Source organism: Mustela nigripes, chromosome 8 (genome assembly GCF_022355385.1).
Source record: "Mustela nigripes isolate SB6536 chromosome 8, MUSNIG.SB6536, whole genome shotgun sequence".
Classification (NCBI taxonomy): Eukaryota; Metazoa; Chordata; class Mammalia; order Carnivora; family Mustelidae; genus Mustela; species Mustela nigripes.
The window spans coordinates 42,738,556-42,753,397 of record NC_081564.1 but is presented as its reverse complement, the minus strand read 5'-3'; the positions used below and the strand labels follow the sequence as shown (position 1 = coordinate 42,753,397).

The following is a 14,842-nucleotide window of genomic DNA, read 5'->3' as shown; positions in this document are numbered from 1 at the left end:
CTAAATATAGGGTTTTTATTTTTAGACAGATTTATTTGTTCCAGCTGCTCCTCAAGATAATATATTTTGTTTGCATTTTGGATTATTCAATTTAGGTTAAGCTAATAGAATACAATAAAAAGGTTTATGTTTGCAAAACGCTTTATGAACACTGAATAACATCCTCATATTAGAGCTCTCTGAGATCATACAGTCCAACTCTCTCATTTTGCAGGTAGGAAACTGCAGCCCGGGGTGAAAATGAAAATTGCCCAAGGCTATGTGTTTTCTTTTCATAGAATTTGTGCCAAACTAGATTTTTCTTTTCTTTCTTTTTTAAAAAAAAAAAGATTTTATTTATTTGTGTGAGAGAAAGAGAGAGCACAAGTAGGGGGAGCAGCAGATAGAGGGAGAAGCAGGCTCCCCACTGAGCAAGGAGCCCAACATGGGACTAGATCCCAGGACCCAGGGATCATAACCTGAGCTGAAGGCAGATGCTTAACTAACTGAGCCACCCAGGCATCCCAAACTACATTTTTCTTAACTCGGTTTAGCTCAGTATTTAGTGTGCAGGGTACAGATACCATGCTGGTCTAGCTCAGACATATACTACTTGCCTGGTATCGTACCCACATACATGTGGTTATTTTATTAAATGCTTCCTAATGGCTAGGACAGATTGGATTATAAAAGTCTCCAGAAAAACCTAAGCAGGGCATAAAGTAGGGAGTTAGGTGAGTTGCTTTAGGAAGTCTGCTGACCTCCTCCATGCCTACCAGGAGGGGTTTAGGAGAAGCGGTTCCACCAGCCATGGGAAGGGGTTGGCCTGTGCTCAGGCTCTAATCCTCCTGCAGCAGCCTTGGAGAAGTCAGACCAGCAAGCCTCAGGGCTGGCGGACAAAGCGAGTTCAATGAAGCAACAAGGGGTTGAAAAGTCCATGGGCAAGAGGGTGGGGAATAGCTCTATGTGCGTACTAAAGATGGAACAGAATCCTTTACCTACCGACTCTAGACCTGAGTGCACAGGCTAGGTAGACAGAAAAGAATTAGTGAACTGAAGTCACTTAAAGGCGAACCCACAGAGGTCTGGGAAAACAACTTACCTTTCTTTCTGAGAAAACAGATGGCCGTGGGCTAGATGCATCTTGACCAAGGTCAATAAACATGGGGTCAAATTGGGTCATCTCATTTTTGCACCTGCAGTTGGAGAGCATGGAAGACCAACTGCAGGCACATGCTAAAAAAGGGGGTTTGACAGAATCTTAATAAACCGGCCCCAGGGAGGGAACTGTACACGTCTCTTGGTTTAGGCTTAACACTGTCACGAAGATCAAATCAACACAAGTGCAAAACTCTACTAAACTCAGGCCTCTGAGCCACCTACGTGGGGTTCCTAGAAAACAGAAACAAATGGTATTTCAAAGGATAGGTGTCCGACCATTGCTAACCTTTAATCGTGCCACAAAGTGCGTTGCGACACTGAGTTCAGAGGCAGGGTTCCCGAGGATGATCTCGAAGCGGTACTGCAGCCCCAGCTTGTCGCGCACCTCCTGCAGCCGCTCCTTGGCCAACATTGCCAGCTGCACGGAGGGCACCCTGATAATGAGCATGTGTCCCCTCCCACTTCTGGTTTTTCCCGGGGAGCTGATGAGGTCATCCATAATGCTGAGTGTTTCCGGGGTGCTGTGGTCTCGGAGCGACGCCATGGTGGTGAGAGCCATCAGAGCCTCTGAGTACTGCTGGATGAGAAGGTAGCAGCGGACAACCATGCTGTGCAGCCTGGGGTACCTTCAACAGAACACAGGGAGCTAGGACTTGGGCAGCAGGACCAGCTGGGACAGCAAGGTCTTTGTGGGAGGAATGCAGACCTGGCATGGTGGGAAGGAGTTACTGCTCAGTGGTGGGCTGGAGCCGTAGTAGGACCTTGGAGCCCACATCGCTAGAAGGAAAAGTGGAGCTTTAAATGCCTGTGAGTCAGAAACTGTTGGGATAGGTACAGCAAGTTAAAGAGAGTTAGAGATGCTCTAGCGACCCTAGCTTCTGAGTGTGGTCTGTGGTCCAGGAGCAGTACCACCTGGGAGCTTGTTAGAAATACCAAACTCCCCCACTCCAGACATCTGAATCAGAACTCACAGTCTGACAAGATCCCCAGGTGATTTTTATGCACATTAACTTTTGAGAAGCACTGATCTGGTCAGGTTATTTGTTGACAGAGTCATAACGGATCATCCCCGGACCCTAACCTCTTGTTGGTGGCACTGAGTTAGGATGGTGGTGTTGTCAGCTTATTCCTCTGATACTTAAGACTACAGTAAAGAAAATTGAGACATTAGGATCATGTTTGCCAAGTATCAGACATAAAAAGAATCATTATTATTATTAGTAATTACTAATTTGAGGGTAATCCCACAGATGGCAGTAACTGTATCTTCCCATACAATGTGCCTTGGGGCAGAAGAAAACTTGGAGCTGACTGGAGAAATAGCACCCCCTAGTGGCGAAGCCTCCTATCACCAGAGCCCTGCTTAGTTAAGGGAACCTGGCAAAGAGGGGCGTCCTGGCCTCATCCCAACACCCACTGGTACTCCACCCCCACCCCGACTGGACTGCCAAGTAAGAGGATCACTTTGTTCAAATTGGCACTTTTTACAGCTACAGAGCAGGCATAAAATTTATTTATGAATTATTTCTGAGCTATTCCTCAGAAAGCCAGGTCTGTTGGCAAAGTGAGTACAAATGGGCAAAGAGGACCCCTTTGCAGGCACATGGAGGTGCTGGTCAAGAAAAGAGGTGTTGGCAAAATGAGGATGAGCCTGTGAACTTTCTTTCTGGTTGCCAGCTGGTAGCACAGGCAGCCACCTAGCAGCTGGGCAGGCCATGGGGTGGTTTGCCTTTGTTCCACTTTAAAATTCTATTTAAAGTAGAACAAGTGGTCTGCCAGCCTTGCACAGAAAAGCCCTGGGTCAAATACCAGTTAGGGTCATCAAATGAATAGCGTGGTTTTGAAATACTTCAGAGCTGGAAAGGACCGTGGATGCCCTCCCCTTCCTACCAGAAGGAGAATTAAGCAGCTGACAGAAATCTGGCTACTGGCCCAAGACCATGCCACCAGTCAGGGACAGAGCTGGGTCTAGAATCACTCGTCTCTGATAATGTCTCCTTACATTGCAAGGATTTAGTAGTTTGGGGAAAAGTGAAGAAATCCTCCAGTTTACTCAACCCTGGGCCAGTTCTTCAAACACTCAATAAATCACAGCTGTTATTAGCTTCAGTGACTGAGCTGGAAGAAGTGAGCACACAAGATCCATGTTTAAGGCTTCGTGGTTTTGGATGGACCAGATAGGTAAGCCAAAGTTAGAACCCATGGTAACTTTGATCTATAGGCCTTTAGATCTCACACTCTGAAAGAAGTCTGAATTTAGATGTGAACAGTCTTCACAACCTGGTCAGTTTGCACTGAACTATAATTGTTATTTTGTAAGTATTACCGAAGTTGTAAGAGAAGTTGACAGGACTGACTCTGAGTGATGCTCTCGGAAGGGAGGGTACGTTCCAAGCTGGTGGCTGCAGCAGCCGGGTGGGAAACACTTAAAAGGGAGACTTATGGGATGATTTTGGAAATGTAAGATCACATGTGCTGTAGAAGGATTAATGTCACAGTGTCAGTTAAGTCTTCTTAAATCCAGCAGCTGCAAAAATATAAAACCCTGCTCTGAGGCTGCTCTTTTCGTTGGTACAACGTAATAACTCACTGGTAGGCTCCCCACACCCGCCCTCATTTTTAAATTTCTCTTTCTTTTTTCTTAGCAAAGTTATAGAACAGGGTAGTAAAAAGGTGGCTTGTGATTAATTTGAAGAACAAGAGCTACTAAAAATTAGAATGTGCCTCATCAAAAAGAGTCCACCTGCCCCCATCATTGAAGGTCAGACAGACTACTGCAGCGCGGGCCAGAGGGACCCTCCACCAGGTTACATAAATTCTAATGTCTCTGTGACACTTCAAGTCTATGATTCAAGATCAGAGAGAAAAAATAGGAAAACCCTTTACTCTTCTGGAGTTTGACCAGGACTTGGGGGAAAAAAGAAAGCAGAGGAGGCAGAAAAGTCATGATCTTTAACTCCCAAGGTCAGGGACTGGAGGAGGCTCATTAGGAGCTGAACTCACTTCAAAGATTTAATTGCTCCTACTTTTCTCCAGTCTGCACTCTAAATCTCTCGTAGTAAAGATCAGTTTTTACTTAGTCATCTAAGGGTACTTGACTGTGGTGAATAGAAGGGAAAAGAGAAAAATGAAGAAGTGTAAGGCGTACGGTGGAGGAGGCCACAGCTCAGAGAAATGGTCTGTAATCAGCAAATCCCTCTGTCCATCTAATCCCTGGTGATAGCAGTAAAGCATGCTTGGGAGATGATTCAGAGCATGGCAAGTGGTTCTAAGTCCCACCCTGGGTTGCTAGTTTCCTTTGTTGGTCTCGGATGATCACAGAAAACCTACACCAGTAAAAGGTCATCTTAGGAGAGGCTACTTTCACTCTGCCTTTGCATGTCATCTGCACAGCAGGGGCTCCATGAAACTCCCTGTGACAGTGACACAAGAGACTTTTGGCTATTTTAGACACACAAGTACAGCTAAAGTAAAAGCTGAAGGTCCTTACTTACCTTTCCAAGAGCGTGTTCACCATTTTTTCAAAAGTCTCATCACATCTCAGAAGGGGGCTTGTGATTCCCCACTGTAGAGACTTACTGTATTCATTCAGGCCAAAATACAGCTTCTCCTGGCAGCTCATGTCCTCCTGATTCAAAATAGAGCCAAACCCAGTGAGGAGAGGATACAATGTGTCTTGTTTTCTAGGGGTCGGGTGGTTGGGGAGGGGGTTTGGAAATCCCTGCAGTATGTTATTTGCTGGAAGGTTAAAAAATTGTGAAGAAACAAGTGGGACTACATCAAACTAAAAATCGTCTACATGGCAAAAGAAGCTTCAATAAAATGGAAAGACAACATGTAGTATAGGAGAAATATTTGCAAATCATGCATCTGATAAGGGATTAATATCCAAAATATGTTTCTAAAAAACTCACATAACTCAGCAGCAAAACCCTCAAACAATCAAAAATGGGCTGAGGAACTGAATAGACGTTTTTGTTAAGAAGACATACAAATGGCCAACAGGTATATGAACATGTACTCAACACCACTAATCATCAGGGAAATGCAAATCAGAGTAAGGATCTAATGTACAAGATGGTGACTATGTTACCTAATGGGATGTCACCTAAATGCCTGTTAATTTTTTTTTTTTTTTTTTTAGTAACCTCTAGGCACTATGTGAACTTGAATTCATGACCCCAAGATCAGGAGTCACATGCTCCAATGACTGAGCCAGCCAGGTGCCCACGTCACACTTGTTGGCACGACTGCTATCAAAAGGAAGAATGATAGCAAATGTTGGCAAGGATGTGGAGAAAAGTGAACCCTCATGCTTTGTTGGTGGCAGTGTGAATTGGTACAGCCACTGTGGGAAACAATATGGAGGTCCTCAAAAAAATTAAAAGTTGATCCAGGAATTCCACTTCTGGGTATTTATTCAAAGGAAAGGAAAATGGATATAGAAGCGATAAATGCACTCCCATGTTCAATGAGCATTATTCACAACAGCGAGGATATGGAAGCAGCCACGTGTCTGTCAGCGGATGAATGGATAAAGAAGATATAGTATGTATATGTCCACATGATGGAATATTATTCAGCCATGAGAAAGAAGGAAGTCCTGCCATTTGTGGCAACATAGGTAGAACTTGAGGATATTATGCTAAGTGAAATAGAGAGAGAAAGACAGATAGTACATGGTTTCACTCATGAGGAATCTTTAAAAAAATTGTCAAACTCATAGAAGCAGAGAGTAGAAGAGTAGTTGCCAGGGGCGGGGGTTGGGGGATGGCGGGAGTGGGAGTGGGGAAAGTGTGGGGGGAGGGAAGAGGAAGAGGTTGGTAAAGGGTACAAACTGTCTACTATAAGATGAATAAGGTCTGAAGGTCTAATGTATAATATGTTGACTATAGTTGTGAACACTATAATATATAATTGACATTTGCTAAGAGAGTCAAAATGAAATATCCTCACCAAAAAATATATATATAATACACACACACATATAATATATATTTTACATATATATATACATATATATATATATGAGATGATGGGTGTGTCAATTAACTAGAAGGGAGGAGTCCTTTCAGATCATCACGATGTACACTTTAAATATCTTACAATTTTACAACGACAAAAAAAGAATGAGATCTTGGAAGCAAAATAAGAGAGAGGGACAGGCAAATCAAGAAACAGACTCTTTATAGAGAACAAACTGATGGTTATTGGAGAAGAGGTGGGTGGAGGGGCGGGGGAAATAGGTGATGGGGATTAAGGAATGCACTAGTGGTGATGAGGACAGGGCGATTTATGAAAGTGTTAAATCACTATATTGTATACCCGAAACTAATATAACACTGTATGTTCACTAACTGGAGTGAAAATAAAAACTTAAAAAAAAAAAAACAAAACAAGAAAATAAGGAGTTTTTGCCATTTGCAACCACATAGATGGAACTAGAGGCTATAAGGCTGAGATAAGTCACACAAAGAAAGACAAATGCCATATGATTCCACTGACATGTGGGATCTAAAAAAACCAAAATAAATGAACAAAGAAACAAAGAGAAACAAAAAGCAGACTGTTAACGATAGAGAGCAAAAATAAACACATCAAGTAAGCAAGCGAACTGGTGGTTGCCAGAGGGGAGGGGGATGGAAAGATAGATGAAGTGGATAAAAGGGATTAAGAGGTACAAACTTCCAGTTACAAAATACCTAAGTCACAGGGATGAAAAAGCACAATATAGGGAATATACTCAATAATCTTGTACTAATGTCGTTTGGTAACAGACGGTGACTACACTTATCATGGTGAACAGTGAGTAATGAATAGAATTGTTGAATCATTACTTTATCCATCTGAAACTAACATAACACCATATATTAATTATACTTCAATTAAGAATACACAAAAAATAACTATTGAAATATTTTAAATTTTATGTCAATTATACCTCAATAAGGCTGAAAAAATTTTTGTTTCATTATATAGCCTGATATGAACTCCACAGTTATCTCTGGGGCAGAAACCAAAATTTCTCTTCCCTTCAAATGAATTAACATGTGGTTAATGTTGAGATTTTATTTGTTTGTTTGTGCTGTTTTGGTTTTTTTAGAGAGGGAGGGCAGGAGGGGCAGAGGGAGAGAGAATCTTAAGCAAACTCCAAATCCAGAGTGGAGCCAGACCTGGGGCTTGATCTCACAACACTGGGATCATGACCTGAGTTGAAATCAAGAGTCAGACGCTTAACTGACTGAGCCACCAATGCATCCATGTTGACATGCTTTCTTAAGGCAGACGGTAACTTCACAGATGGTTTGTTCTCTCTTTGCTTTGTTCAGGCATCTTCTGAGGAATAACATTTTTAGGCTGGTATAGTCACTGGTCAGACTTTTCCCTCATAAAGCAGCTCTCTATACTGATACTTCTCTACAGAACTCTCTGGAGGTCAACCAACTAAAAAACTCTTATTATAAAAAAACTTTTCTGACATCATCTAATGATGATAATTCAGAAAATCTTATTTTTTTTTTTTACAAAAAAGTTTATTTAAAAATGGAATCTATACCTTTCTGCCTTCCTAAGCAGAATTCACTGTATTTTTTCTCCTTCTTGATGACTCAGACATCACTACGAAATGAATAACTATTTTGGGATATGACACAAAGTTTCCCTCAGAGGATCCTGAGTTGTGTGACATGCTGTCCTTAAACATAAATAGCCCCAGAATATTAAGTAAGCTTTTTGAGTTCATGTACTCGTTTTTTTTTTCAAGCTTTCTTTCTTCTTTTCTACATTAATTTTTCCCAGTCATGCCTCCTACCTGTCACGTGTCCTATGTGTTTTAGTCTTACTTTTATTTGTAATTATGTATTGACATTTTCCTTTAAACACTCTCTAACTCATTTCATAAAGGTAATATAGTAGCTTCAATAAAGTAAGCAATCAGAGGAAGAAGAAGCAAGGGTAAGAGATGTAAGATTGGGCCAGGCATGTAGCTTGTGCTCTCAAAAATGCACACAAGATGTTTTTGTACATTTTGTTTCTGAGCTTTTTTAGTAACTCAGAACAACAGATAAGCAACTGTGTGGTTTATAACAGAAAATAAAGCACTGTTTAATTGCCACTTTTAGTTTCTCTGTGGCCCCCCGGACCAGTTATTCCTGGTTGTTGGAACAGGATCTTATTTGAGAATAAATGCGCCAGAGGACCAAAGTATGTCCTTGTACACAGTGAAGCTTTAGGGCACACACTCAGTGGCATCTGTTTTGAAGGCCTGGAAGCCTTTTTTTATTTTCTCCCTTCCTTCTGGATAATTGTGTCAAATAAGTCATTACAGGATGAAAAAAAAAAAAAAGCCATTCATTAGAGTTTCTGTCCTTATCTGGACTGCTGGCACAGAGTCAGTGGAAATGACTTCTCTTTTGTGCCTGCTGTCTTCACTTTCCTTCTCATGCTTGGTCCTGCTTCTTTGGGAAAATATAAAATCCTACTCCAGGCCTGTTGTTTTTCCCTGATGCAGCATTTTAATTCACTGGGCAGGATGTATCCACCTGTCCTCAATTTAGTTTCTCTTTCTCAGCAAAGTTACGGCGGGGGGGTGGTGGTGGTGGTTATTAAACAGATGACCTGTAACCAACTGGAGCCAGTATTTTTTTTATTAATCGATAAAGATTTTATAGATTAAGAATGAGATATACTGGGGCGCCTGGGTGGCTCAGTGGGTTAAAGCCTCTGCCTTCGGCTCAGGTCATGATCCCAGGGTCCTGGGATCGAGCCCCGCATCGGGCTCTCTGCTCGGCAGGGAGCCTGCTTCCTCCTTCTCTCTCTCTGCCTGCCTCTCAGCCTACTTGTAATCTCTGCCTGTCAAATAAATAAATAAAATTTAAAAAAAAAAGAATGAGATATACTAAAAATAAGAATTAGACGTGAATAGTTTCCCCAATCTGTTAAGTCTGCATTAAACTGTAACTGCAGTCTTCTAAGTATTATAAACCTTGTAATAGATGTCAGTGGGACCACCCTTTAAAATACATTTTACAGGGGTGCCTGGGTGGCTTAGTCATTGGGTGTCTGCCTCTGGCTCGGTCATGATCTTGGGATCCTGGGATCAAGTCCCACATCAGGACCCCTGCTTGGCGGGGCGAGGGCCTGCTTCTTCCTCTTCTTCTGCTTGCATTCCCTCTCTCACTGTGTCTCTCTGTGTCAAATAAATGAATAAAATCTTTTTTTTAAAGATTTTTTTAAAAAAAGATTTTATTCATTTATTTGAGAGAGAATGAGTGAGAGAGAGCGTGAAAGAGGAGAAGGTCAGAGGGAGAATCGGACTCCCCAAGGAGCTGGGAGCCCGATGCAGGACTCGATCCTGGAAGTTCAGGATCATGACCTGAGCTGAAGGCAGTCGCTCAACCCACGGAGCCACCCAGGAACCCAAATGAATAAAATCTTTTAAAAAATAAAAAAATAAAAATGTGTTTTACAGGGGCTCCTGGGTGGCTCAGTGGGTTAAGCCGCTGCCTTCGGCCCAGGTCATGATCTCAGGGTCCAGGGATCGAGTCCCGCATCGGGCTCTCTGCTCGGTGGCGAGCCTGCTTCTCTCCTCTCACTCTGCCTGCCTCTCTGCCTACTTGTGATCTCTCTCTGTCAAATAAATAAAGAAAATCTTTTAAAAAAATGTGTTTTACAAAGCTCTGAATGATGTTACTTGAAAGAAACAGGGTATTCCAAGAATCACAAATTGTACTAAATCCTTTCGTCTTTTGGGAAAATGTCCCTTCTCCCACAAAAACAAAAAAAAACAAAAAAAAACCAAAAAACCCCTCCTCCCAAAGTCCTACCCTCCCAGGTCCCCTCACCCACAGCTCTCCCTGTCCTCTCCCCGCTGTCCTTGCTTCTCACCAGCCAAATGCTCGGCTCCCTGGAAGGTCACCAAAGATGCCTGAGGCCAAATCCAGCGGCCTGTACCCGTCAGTCCTTGGCCACAGCCCTCTTGGCAGTTCTGTTCATTACCTTCCTCAATGATTTTATCCACACCAGCTGCTTCAGTGTCCACTGAAACTCTTGACGAAATATTCCAAATCTACATCAAAAATCCCCAGTAGAGGGGCGCCTGGGTGGCTCAGTGGATTAAAGCCTCTGCCTTCAGCTCAGGTCATGATCCCAGGGGCCTGGGATCGAGCCCCGCATCGGGCTCTCTGCTCCGTGGCGAGCCTGCTTCTCTCCTCTCACTCTGCCTGCCTCTCTGCCTGCCTCTCTGCCTACTTGTGATCTCTCTCTGTCAAATAAATAAATAAATAAATAATCTTAAAAAAAAAAAAAAATCCCCAGTAGAAACTCCACATTTGCATTTACATCCATGCACTCCTCAGCTTTAATTCATTCAAAGACCACCTCCTTTGCCCTCCACAGATCACTCTTCCCCTTGAACGTGGTTCCAACTAAAGGCATCACCTCAAAGAGATCTCCGACTGTTCCTTCTTCCCCAATTAAAAAATCCTTGAAAATTCGCCGTTTCTCCCATACTTTTTCTGGCTAGGACCATGATTTATGTATTTGTTAATTTGAATCTGAATTATCAGAAAAGCCAGATGACTGCTCTCCCCATGTTTAATTACTTTGACTCAACCTCTACCCTGAATGATCTGCTTTAAAGGCAGCCTCTCAGTATCTCGCTATCTCGTAGAACTGAACATATGCTTTCAGTCCCACATAGACACCCAACAAGAATACATACCTGGGTCTAAAATTTACATTACTAGAATGTTAAATAATGTCAGTACTTGAAATAAATGAATGGGATGGATAAGTGAATTGTGGTGGTCACCCAGTGTAATCTTTTATGACTCATGAAAAATAGAGAAAAATCTCACATGCTGAGCAAAAGAAACGACATACAAAAGAGTGCATACTGCATGATTCCATTTATATCAAGTTCAAACCTGGGCAAATGAAACCTCTGGGGTAAGAGGCCAGAGGAGTGTCAGCCTTTTGTGGGAAGTGCCCGTTTTCCAGGCTAGTGGTAATGTTCTTTTTCTTCATTTCGGTGCTGGTTCTGCAGGTGCTTTCAGTTTATGAAAATTCATTAAGTTGCACATTCACCATGTTAGTATGAAAATGAAATATGTATATTCTGATAATAATTGACTCTTGAACAACATCAAGTTTGAACTGCATGGGTCCAACTTACATAAGGGGCTTTTGGGGCTTGTTTTTTTGTTTTGTTTTGTTGCTTTTATTTCTTGCTTTTTTTCTGCAAAAAGCTTTATTGTTTTCATTTGGTGCAGGGCTTGGGAGAGGGCTCTAGGGTGGTTAAAAAGCTGCCTAGTGGCTGCAGGAAGAGGCTCAGGCAGAAGCCCAGACACCCAGGGGGGAGCACATGGGCCCCTCAAGGGGCCAACTTCTTGATGAGTTTCACCTCCTCATCTAGGAAGTGGTTCTCCAGGAAGCCACAGAGATGGGAGTTTGTGTGGGCAGAACCCAGAGCAGGCAGATCCAGAAGGCCCTGGTTCAGATTCTTCCCTAGCACCATGGGTTTACACTCATCTTGAGAGGGCTTCCACAAGTCCTGAAGAGTGAATGGCTGCTGGGCTGATCTTGTATCTTCAATAGAACCTCAGCCCTTTAGAGCCACTTGACTGAGGTTGGGACAGAAGCCCAGGGAGAGACAGGCATTGGAGCCCTGTGTATGCAAGTTGACCAGGCAGGTGAGGGCGGCCTCCACCTTGATGGAGTCATTTGGACAAATCCAGGAGCTTGTGGTTGATTGGCAATAAGGACCTAAGCTCAAAAACTGGTGATGTCTAGTCCTGGAGCCAGAGGATGGCTGAGAAGATGGTTCTGAGGTTACAACTGGAAAAGAGGTTGGAGGGTGGTTGGAAGCTCAGAGAAGAGGTATCCCTGGGTCTGTTCCATCCAAACACTGTTGAAGCAAGAGACAGATCTGCAGAAACCATCAGTCGCTCTGCCTCTGTGTAGATTTTTTACAGTCCAGTACATTAAATGTATTTTCTTTTTCTTATGATTTCCCTAACCCTTTCTTTTCTCTAGCTTACTTTATTCTAAGAACACGGTATATAATTATATAATATACAAAATAGATGGTAATCAACTTTTTTATGTTCTTGGCAAGGCTTTCAGTCAACAGTAGGCTATTAGCTAAGTTTTGCGGGAGACAACGTTATATGCAAATTTTCAACTGTGCAGGCGTGGGTGCTTCTGACCCCTGTGTTGTTCAAGGCTCAACTGTGTTTTTAATAATACTATGCCCTTTTGAAAAAATTGTTAATGCCTATGTAATGAGTGTAAACTTTGTCAGCCTGGCACTTTAAGCCTCTATCTATATATTTCCAGGTTTCTTTTCATCCCCTTAGTGTTCTCTGAAAAATCTCTGTTTCCTTTTCTATGGTCTGCTGCCAGGAGTGCCCGAGCCCAGTCCTTCTGCTCTTGCAATGCTCGTCTGCAGTGCTCTCTCCCTGTTGCCTTTCCTAGTGCTCTCAAATGGGTGGGACTTCTCCCTCCTTTCAACCCCCAGAGCATTTTGATTTTTTAAAATTTTCTTATTCTACTCGTTTTGTTTTTACTAATAAAAACTACATATTCAAGGTGTACAACTTGATTTTTTAAAAAATTGAGATGCACTTGACATGTAACATTGCATTAGTTTTCAGGTGTATAGCATAAGAATTCTATTTATGTATAGGGCTATCTTGGAGATTTGACCGTTTGGTTCCAGACCACCACAATAAAGCTCGTGGTCAATAAAATGAGTCAAATGAATTGTTTGGTTTCCCAGTACATACAAAATTTATGTTTACACTATATTGTAGTCTATTAGGTATACAGTAGCATTATGTTAAAAAATCAATGTGCATATTTTAAATTAAAAGATACCTTATTGCTTAAAAATTCTAACCATCATCTTAACTTTTAGCAATCATAATCTTTTTGTGGGTCGAGGGTCTTGTCTTGATGTTGATGGTGGCTGACTGATTGGGGTGGTTGTTGAAGGCGGGGTGGCTGTGGATATTTCTTAAAACAAGACAACCGTGAAGTTTCCCACGTCAATGGACTCTTCTCTTCATGAATGATTGCTCTGTGGCGTGTGATACTGTTTGATAGCATTTTACCCACAGAACTTCTTTCAAAATTATAGTCAATCCTCTCAAACTCTGCCACTGTTTTCCCAACTAAGTTCATGTAATACTCTAAATTCTTTGTTATTCATTAATTCATTTCAACAATCTCCACAGCATCTTCACCAGGAGTAGATTCCATCTCAAGAAACTACTTTCTGTGCTCATCCACAAGAAGCAACTCCTCATCCATTCAAGCTTTATCATGGGCTTGTAACAATTCAGTCACATCCTCAGGCTCCACTTCTAATTCTACTTCTCTTGCTATTCCCACCACGCCTGCAGCGACTTCCTCCACTGAAGTCTGTAATTCTTCAAAGTCATCCATGACTTTGGAATCAACTTCTTCCCAACTCCTGATAATATTGATATTTTGACCTCTTCCTATGAATCATGAATGTCTCAATCACCTAGAATGGTGATTTCAACTAACTTTGTCCAGATCCATCAGAGGAACCACTATCTATTGCTACTATAGCTTTACAAAATGTATTTTCTTAAAGCACAGGACTTGAAAATTGAAGTTACTCCTTGATCCATGGACTGTAGAATGGATGCTGTGTTAGCAGGCATGGAAACCACACTCAGCTCATTGTGCATCTCCATCAGAGCTCTTGGGTGACCAAGTGCCTTGTCAATGAGCTGTGCTATTTAGTTCACATTCTTACATGGATGTGGCATTATGCCGCAATGCTAAGTCTACTAACGTGTTTACAATAGTAACATCAAAGATCAATGATCATAGATCACCATAATAAATGTAATAATGAAAAAGTTTGAAATATTGTGAGAATTACCAAAATGTAACACAAAGACATGAAATGAGCAAATGCTGTTGGAAAAATGGTGCCAACAGACTTGCTTGATGCAGGGTTGCCACAAATCTTTAATCTGTAAAAAATGAAATATCTGCGAAGTGCAATAAAGCAAAACATAATAAAATGAGGTATGCCTTCATATATATTGTAAAATGATCATCAGAATAAGTCTCTCAGCCCATATATTATAATTTTTTTTCTGGTGATGTGTACTTGTAAGATCTACTCTTGTAGTCACTTTCAAATATGCCATACAATATTAACTGTATCTCCAGGAATTACTTATTTTATAACTGGAAGTTTGTACCTTTTGACCCCTTTCAGCCTTTCACCCATCCCACTCCTGCCTCTGGTAACCACCAAACTATTTTCTCTATGTATATCTTATTCTACTTTTATAACAGTGACCTTCATATGTACTTTGCTTTCTCCCTTAAGCAGTTAGTTCTCTCTGTGTGTTCTTGGAAAGGTCTAACACAAGCCCACAAGTGCTCAGTATTTTTTTAATTGAATTACTCTGCTTTTCTCAATTTTTCCTTTTTGAGGACATTGACCTCAAGATAATAAAAGGAGGCTAATAGTTAGGAGTTTCTTATCTAATGTGTGAGGATGTTGTTATAAATTAGATTCAAAGTTTCTATCTTTCTTCTACGCAGATCTCAATTTCATAGTGATGACTTTTTAAAAACCTTAATTAGAGTATAATATAACTCTCTACCCCTCAGTTATTTTAATTCAATCCTAGGTATCAATCTTTGATTCATA

General features: G+C 41.6%; 1 protein-coding gene across 1 annotated transcript in view; it reads right to left on the bottom strand.

The window, feature by feature from the left end:
- GREB1L (GREB1 like retinoic acid receptor coactivator) overlaps window positions 1–14,842 on the bottom strand; it is a 273,695-nt gene that overhangs the window by 33,472 nt on the left and 225,381 nt on the right. Inside the window, exons 21-22 of the mRNA XM_059409323.1 lie at window positions 4,635–4,768; window positions 1,427–1,766 (exon numbers count right to left, since the gene is read on the bottom strand). Of these exons, the coding sequence (XP_059265306.1) occupies window positions 1,427–1,766; window positions 4,635–4,768 (474 nt within the window). The remainder of the gene's footprint in view (window positions 1–1,426; window positions 1,767–4,634; window positions 4,769–14,842) is intronic.